This window comes from Camelina sativa, chromosome 13, assembly GCF_000633955.1.
Source record: "Camelina sativa cultivar DH55 chromosome 13, Cs, whole genome shotgun sequence".
In the NCBI taxonomy this organism is placed as follows: Eukaryota; Viridiplantae; Streptophyta; class Magnoliopsida; order Brassicales; family Brassicaceae; genus Camelina; species Camelina sativa.
The window spans coordinates 16,733,930-16,742,701 of NC_025697.1; the positions used below are offsets into that span (position 1 = coordinate 16,733,930).

The following is an 8,772-nucleotide window of genomic DNA, read 5'->3' on the forward strand; positions in this document are numbered from 1 at the left end:
ACTAATAAAAAGTATGAGCTAAAAGCTCTTAAAGGCGTCACATAGGATTTTAAACCTTCAATTGTGATTAGACACTTCACTAATTAACATTTTTTAAATTTCCAGAATTTTTTAGAAAATGGAAAATTTTAAATTTATGGAAATAAAAGAACTATACACAATATCCTTCATCGGCTAGAAATTTTTTAGACAATGGTTCAGAACCAGTATAAATAAGATTAATATGCTTCCAACAACGAATGAGCAGGAAGCTTGATTTATCAGGCGTCCAAGTTTAAAAGTATATTCGGTTTGATCCAGTTTTTTATTTGATTAAATTAAAACTTTAAAAAGTTTCAAATATTATAAATATTTATGTAAAATATAAATTATCTTATTTATCTACATTTGTGCTTTTTATTTCTTATGAGCTGTAAAACATATTTTTGTGTATGATTTTATAGATAAGTTGATATTTTTTCATTAATTTTTTATTTTTTATCTTATTTTTTATTTTCATGAGAAAAAATGATTTTGTTCTTGTAGTTTGATGGATTAACAAGTTGTGTGATAGTCTAAAAAAAGGGTTTTTTAGTAGAAGAAAGTAAAGAAGTTGGCGAGGATGAAGAAGAAAAAGAGTATAGCGAAGAACCAGACGGTCAAAGTAATGATGACGATTAGCACAAAATTTGACAATAGAAATGACAAGAAATAATATGAAGAATAAGAAAACATTGAATAAAAAACATGAAAACATAGGTGGTAGCGATCAATTAAATATGAAAACGAGTTAAATTCATGATGATAAAATTGTTTTGTTTTTCTGGTGGTCAAAAAAATGGTTTAGGATATATGAGGTCATCAGTTTAATTCGCCTTGCTTGGATGTCGAGTTAAATTCATAATTTTTTTCTTATCTGATTTTATAACACAACTGATTTTTATATTTCAAAAAATTGTGTATCTGAAATTTAACTTTTTCCTTAATATTAATTTAAATTTTTTATAAGATAATATTTTACTACCGTTATCAATTATATATATTTTTCATCAAAATATATCAAATATAAATTTTTTATAAGATAATATTTTACTACCGTTATCAATTATATATATTTTTCATCAAAATATATCAAATATATCCACGCGAATTGTGGGTTCAAAACCTAGTATATTAAAAAGGTTTATTTGCGTAATCTTGAAGTGGTAAAGTCAAAGAGCAAGGGAGGGAATTGAAGAGGAGAAAAATATGGGAGACTAGGATAGTAGGATAGTTGGATTTCAATTCAAAGCTTCTATTTTTATTAACTCAGTGTCGCAACAACTTGCTAGTGGTCTTTGATTAACAAAAACGATTAATAATAAGGATCATAGTAAAAACATAGTCCTTGAAGTGAAGCTAATGAAGACTTAAAACACATATTTCTTCGGACTTTTCACTTGGAAGCTTCAGTTGACTCGTTTGTTTTGTTGACATCTACATGGCATTGAGAGACATATGGTTTCAGCTGTAAAATACAAATGTTCATCAGCAAAGCTTAAAACGCACACAAAGAAGCTTGGTTAATGCAGCAAGTAAAAAACAAAAACAAAAACGTCAGGTTTTCAGCACAGATCAGCATCATCACAAACTTAAGGCGCGTCTGACTTGTAAGGAATTTTTAAAGGGATTTGTTCTCATCATGTTCGATTAAGATGCAAGCTACATACTCAGCTATCTATATAGAGGAATCAAAGATAAGGAACAGAGAATTTCGTTGGAATACAAAACACACAACAAGCTAACTGCAAGAAGTAAGCATTCCATTTCAGGTTCCTAATACGAAACTTATATCGAATAATATCATTAGATCACAAACCTAAGGAGTTCGCAAGCTACTTAAGAAAGGGATTCACTAATGTCTGATTAGGATGCAAGCTACTTAGTCACCTATTTATATAGAGGAATCAAAGAAAAAGAGACATAAGAGTGAAGGGTGAAACAAAAACCTTAAAGCCGGTCAGATCAGGGACAACATAGTTTGGCAACTTATCTGGCTGCACAACATATCCTCCTGCAAACCATGACACAAAATGTTATAGAAAAGATGTTTCAAAAAACCAAATCAAAATATTTCATATTATACATCTACAAACAATTCTATCATGACCAATTCTGCCAAAATAGAGTTCAAAAGTTGTTGATTTTTCTCCTAAAGAAACTTTCCTCATATCCAAGATTCAAAAAACCTTAGCATTATCTGGTTACTATTTCCCAAACCAAGAAAGAACTACACAAATGTACATGTAAAAACAACTTAAAATCTCAAATTGCAGCAAGTACGACGAGAAGGGATATGCCAAATTTTGAGTTCCAAGTTCTTAGCTTTCCACCTAAATAATAAAACTTAAAATCTCAATAGCTAGAACAAATGTACACTGAAACAACTTAAAGTCTCAATTGCACAATAGAAAAAGGGTAACAAGTTGCCCAAAATTGAGTTCATGTATCCTAAACTCAAAACAAAATTGCATCATCAATTAACTTAAAAAAGGTATGCAAGATTCTCTCAAATTGGATTGTAAAAAAAAAAAAATGAAACCTTTACGAGTGTGGAAACCAGAAGGTTTACAGTTTTTCCCCTTGTAAAAGTCTCGAGGAGCTCGTTTGGGAGAGAGAATGTCAAGCGACGAAGCTCGCTTTCTTCGGAATGATCTCCCAATCCCCAATAACAACCCTAATGTCATTTTCCAAATCTGAAGAAAAAAACACTTATGTATTGTTAAAAATCGAAACTTTGGTTGATTTCGAAATGTAGAAGTAGAAGAAGAAGAAGAAGAAGAGGAGGAGAAGCTTTTGCAGAGAGAAAATATAGGGTTTTTGCTTTTTAAAGAAAGGCCCAAAACTAAGAAACAAGGCCCAAGCAATTGTTTACTTTAAGACAAACTATTAAAGGGAACTCACAAAATAAGATGATATATTGTTTGTGTTGGTCCTGTTAGGATGATGTATGGCCTTTAGTAGAGGGTCCTTTGCTTAAGAAGTTCCAGATTGACGTACCAAATTATAAGGTTTGAAAGATGACATAACAATTGGAACCTTTGAAAGATAAAGATGCTAGAACTCTGCTCATGAATAATGCATGTTAATGTCTCTGTTGATAAATACAATCAGTCAACCATCTTGGCGAAAAGGTATCCTTTATTGTAAATCTCTAGCCACAATCTATATATAACAGCAATCCGAATAAATACCACTAAAAGTTGTGTTTTCTCAATCATATATTTTGAATAATTTTTTAAAGAAATCTGTAAAAAATATTAAAGTATGTGTTTTACAAAAAGTTGCGATTGTTCATTGTAACAGTTTTTTTTGTAAAGTTGCAACGGTTCATTGTAGAGTTGTATTTATTCGAATATTCGTATCTTTTGAAATATTTATATATTTGTATGTTTGAACTGTTTTCATTCTAACTTTTTGCCATAACACAAAATAATATAAAATTTTAATTTCAGCGGTTTTTATTGATTTCTTAATTATTCTCTAGCAGTCATTCTTTCTTTTATAAGTAAATAAATTCCTCCAAATTAAGATTTTTGAAATGATGAATCTAATTTATAACTTTTAGTTGATTTCCAATATAAAACTTTTAATGAAAATACCAAGAGTTTTTTTTTTCCAAGATGGATTATATAGTGAGTTTTTGGATTCGACTTTTGAATATCTATTAAAGATTCTTTCTATTTAAAAGCAATTTATATAGGTTGCATACATCAGAATTTGGATGCTGCATTACCATTACTACAAAGTCCAGATCAAAAAAGATATCCTCAAGCTATACGGCTATCTTGTATATTTTTCATTTGCGTTGGACTCTTTAATTGTAGTAAACGCAAAATGAATAGTTCTAAATGATATTTTTTCCAGATAAAAGCAATGATTTTGATTCATCACTTCAATATAAAAGGAGAACCTTTTTGTTAAATAATTTTTTATATTTATTTATAAAAAATCATACAGCTGCGAAATTTACCTTTTGATCTCTATATATATTTGTCTCTTCATCCATAACAAACAAATCATTTTTCGCTGACACAAATTTTTCGTCATGCTGAATCTAAATAACATGAATTTTAATATTCAATATCCAACATATTCTATAATCTAACTAAAAAATTTAGAAATGATTATCGTAATATAGAAATGTAATCAACTTTAATTATGTAACTTACATTTGCGTTTATTTATCGTAAATTTTCGTAAAATATGTGTTTTTAAGATTTAAATATTTAATTTTTTTCGAATTTGTGTATTTTTATTATAATTATTGGTTGATAAATTTTTACTCAAGATGAAATTTATTTTATGTTTAAAATTATTTTATCAGAAAATTACATTTACTTATTATAATCGTTTTGATATTCTCACTTAGGATCACTTCGTCATAATATTTGTTTATGAGTATAGAAATATCAATAACTGTTATGATGCTTGTTAATCCTTATAATAATTTTTTATATAATATCTGATACTTATAATACATACAAATTATAAGTAGAGTTGTCTCGATTCAATGATTTTTCATTTAATAATTTTTAACTAGAGTTGACTTTTTTTACCATATTATTGTTAGTATAATTTTTATTTTGATGGTTTTGTTTTTTAAACTCACAGTTATATATGTTTAATAATTATTGTTCGGTTAAACTTTTCTCCCTAGAGTTTTTTCTAATTAATTTATATTTATGAAGTTTTAGCCCTACTTATTATTTTATTCTTTTGAGATAATTTTTAATTTTATTATTTAGCATTTATTTTCAAATATTTTTATAGGATACAATTTAAAATTTGGATTATAATTTAACTTGTTTTGAAATACTTCTGCTGCCTTCAGTCCTAGTTAATAGTAGTAGTTAAATAAAATTAATAAAAAAAATCGTAATGTTTAAAACCTTGCTCTAATCAATGCACAAAAAACAAACGAAACCTTGTATGTATTCAATTCGATTTTATTTGGTTCCGCCTAAAGAAGTCCAGTTTAAAACCGGTTTAGCCGCTTATATAAATCAAAACCTTGATTCAAATCAGTGCACAAAAAAACTAAAAAAAAAGTATCAAAAAAAAAACTAAACTTCATTTGAATCGATTTGGTTGTCGAAGAATCATCAAGAGTGTCATCGGAGACGACGATCCTCACCCTTCCTTCGGATTTATCCTACGAGATATTCGTTCGAGTACCACGGCGACAACATAAGATGGTGATGGTGTGCAAAGCCTTCCGCGAGTTAGGCAGATCTCCTGACTTCGAGGAATATTGGCTCCCCTGAAACACTTCTTCGCTGTTGTTCCATTTAGACGGTAAGAATCTTGATCGAGGATACTTCTTGATTCATGTTCATGGTGATCGTAAGTCTACTACGTTAGAGCCCGTGTCGTTCTTAGACACACCAAATCCATCAAGGTTCAAGGACGATGAGGTATATCCAGGCCCGGCCTATAGGGCAATCAAGTGAAGCCAAGGATTGGGCATCAAATTTTTTGGGGTATATTTTAGCCCAAAAAATTTAAGTCTTATATGTAGATTTTTTTTTCTTTTTTTTTTATTTAGTTTTTTTTATTTTTTTATAAATAAAAAAAAGTATTTATAAGTTCAAGTTCAATATAAGAAAAAGATATTATTTATGTAGATATATCCAATTTTCATATGAAGTTTTATTAGGTTTATGAAAAATATTATCTCATTTTTTTTTCCACAAAAATTATATCATCTTTTTAATTGTTTGTGATATTAGGTTAGTGTTAACTAAACTTGTTGTTAATGAGTGTTGAAGCAAAATTTTATTTAGAAAAACAAATTTATAACTCTAGTAAAAAAAATTCATATTGGAAGAGTTTTAAATCAATAATGAGTGATTAGGTAATATAATATTTATTTTCATTATAAAATTTTAAATGAACATAAAAACAAAGAAAAATGAAAAAGTTATTTAGGTTTGTGGATTTAAAATCAAAATTATGATAATATTTTTTATATTACTATTTTTGTGATTTTGATATACAATAATAAAAATGGTATTAAAATTTTTTTTTTGGCGTAGGGCATCTAAAATTGTCCGACCGGCCCTGGGCATATCATCTTGTGCAACGTCTGAGCTCATTCTTTATGGATTTCAAGCTCTCGTGGAAAATCAATATCAGTGTAAAATTGGTACCTTCCAGTGTGATGGTGGTGGTGAGTTCATCAGCAAACAGTTTACGGCACATTTGCAGAATCATGGAATCTAACAGCTCATCTCCTGCCCACACACACCGCAACAAATGAGTTTGTAGAGAGAAAACATAGACACATTGTTGATTTGGGAAAGTCAATGATGTTTCAAAGTAGCATACCTCAGAAGTATTAGGTAGAAGCGTTCTACACAGCAAATTTCCTCATCAATCTCCTGCATACTACTGTTTTGGATAAGAATCACAATCCTTATGAAGCTCTGACTGGTCGAGCTCCCACCTACACAGCTCTTTAAGTGTTTGGTTGTGCATGTTACCCAACTCTCCGTGACTACACTGCAACAAAATTGATCCCCAATCATTAAAATGTGTGTTCTTGGGATAAAATGAAAAGTATAAGGGTTATAGGTGCTTATTACCTTCCAGTGGACGTGTTTATATCAGCAGGCATGTCATCTTCGATTAAGAGGTTTTTCCCTTCTCAACCTTGTACGTTGATGCCTCACAACGATGTTCCGCTGGAATTGATGTGCGCCGGCGTTGTGGAAGATGAACTTTTCGTGTTCTGCAAGAAACTCTCTATTTCGGCTAACCTTGAACCTGTTTGCAAAAGATTCAACTTTCGCACGAGAAACTGGGCTGACTCACCTCTTCATAGGCTGGGCATGGAAGATTCCGGTTCCATGATTGCTTCCATAAAGGCCCCAGCCAGGTCATCAGAAACCATCGGTTCTAATGAGGTCATGGGTTTGATCCTCTCCTAACACTTTTATAGTTTTTGCACCTGGTATAAAGTTTGGCTAGATCCACCACTGAGCTTACCTCCTTTATATAATGAGGTTGAAACTTCAGTCTGGACAATGAACTGTCTGATTGAAGCTGATAATAGAGATGTCGTTTTTTACTGACTATTTAGACGTAGTGTAGATGGTATTTTTACCTATCAACTGACCAAATTTTTTAAAGAGTATGTGGACCACAGTAAAGATTTTTCAATTTTCGTCTTTTATTTCTAGTAGTGTGAATATAAAAATGGATTTTCTATCTTTATATATTTGTAACAAACCGTATTATATGAATTTTGTAACTCTCTTTTGAGCTAATCATATAAATTAAAGATGTTAAAAGAAAAAAAAAAGAGANAACTGGGCTTAACTGGTACGATTCTGACAAGAAGTTGTGGAGATTAGTGCTTAACTTTAGACTGAAACGAAGACGGGTGAGAAGCGCAAGTGCAGGTCTTGGGCTGTTGAACGGAGATATTGCCCTTGTGTGGACTCAGACCTGTTACAATCGAAGTTCCTCCAAAAGACAGGAGGAGGTGTGGTGCACAAAGGTTTGCTTAAGCCGCAAACCAGATGGTGAATTAGAAGGTTCTGCTCACTCTGCTCAGCATTTAGAAACTATACCATTTGGGTATAAGATTAATATGTGTCTCTTGGTCTCTCGTTATCGTCATTTTCGACCAGCAATGCGTGCTCTGTATTTATAATTACGAAGCAACATCTTCTATTCTTGAATTGTGGTTGATTGATGTTTATGTCAAAGTTCCTTTATGCTTCCATGCTCTGATATATTGTAGTTTGGAACCAGGGGTTGTGGGCCATCTTAGCCACAGCTCCAGGTTTCAAGTGTCCGGTATAGTAAACAACCTAGTCGAATAAGCAGAGTAACGTTGCATAAACTTCCCCAGCTTAACTAACTCATTAGAACCTGAGAGACAACTGACGCACATTCCACAAAATTGGAACTTTCTAATTTTCATTTTCTAGGCTGAAACAATGGGGTTTACTTAACATATGACATTGATTCAAGATTTGGTTCCGTCTAATTACAAGGTACAGACTGTCTAAGTACCGCAGTATCAATAATCAAACTCTTGTACTCGACATCCCAATAATCTTGAAACTATTTTCAGGTCTTGTACAACCGTAACCAAAGCTCCAATTACATGGAGTCTCATCCGAGGCAATCCACTTAATATCTCTCAGTCGTCTCTGTTGAAGTTCTGCTCTTGTATTACACCAGAAGCCATTGCTTCAAATACAGAGCATGGTAGAGAAAATACAGAGAATGAAAAAGTGAAAAACTTCTCAATTATTCTCGACAATTTTGCCGTACAACATTACACACAATTATATAGAGTGCTACGGTCGTACCCGTTCGTTTAGTAATAGAAACAACGCAACTATCTAACATACACCCATTAATACACATACACATATCTAAGTATATATTAAACATGCGGATACCATCGAAATCAATTATCACTAACAGTCTCAACGGGTTGTAAACGAAGCCCATTTCATCAAAGGCGTACAACAAGAAGTAACCATCGCATATATTAAACTTGTTATTCTTTAACAAGAATTCTGGGTGGCGACGGCAAGCAAAGTTTTTTTCGACGAATCTCTTGTTATTCACAAGAGTGTTCCATACACACTTATATGGCGAGACATGAAACCTCTGACCCATTCCGAGTCTTTCCTCTAACAATTGAACCCGAGATAAACCGGTTCTATCTCGGAACCAATCCCAAACTCTTGTACCAAATGTTGTGATTCTGATCAAACCACACTCCCCCCC

The 8,772-nt window shown here is 31.6% G+C and overlaps 1 protein-coding gene across 1 annotated transcript; it reads right to left on the minus strand.

Moving 5' to 3' along the window:
• On the minus strand, nt 1,253-2,787 carry LOC104736926 (39S ribosomal protein L41-A, mitochondrial). The gene is made up of 3 exons (XM_010457012.2): nt 2,561-2,787; nt 1,968-2,032; nt 1,253-1,486 (listed from the first exon to the last, which is right to left on the minus strand). Exons 1-3 carry the CDS (start codon nt 2,703-2,705, stop codon nt 1,415-1,417), a joined length of 282 nt encoding a protein of 93 aa, XP_010455314.1. The 5' UTR covers nt 2,706-2,787; the 3' UTR covers nt 1,253-1,414.

Bases quoted from the DNA above. Each gene is read 5' to 3' on its own strand.
- LOC104736926 (XM_010457012.2), bottom strand. From the start codon at position 2,705: ATGACATTAGGGTTGTTATTGGGGATTGGGAGATCATTCCGAAGAAAG. The intron at 2,033-2,560 runs GTTTCATTTTTT...CATGGTTTGCAG, and splicing joins TGGTTTCCACACTCGTAAAG to GAGGATATGTTGTGCAGCCA. The intron at 1,487-1,967 runs GTTTTTGTTTCA...TGTATTTTACAG, and splicing joins CTGATCTGACCGGCTTTAAG to CTGAAACCATATGTCTCTCA.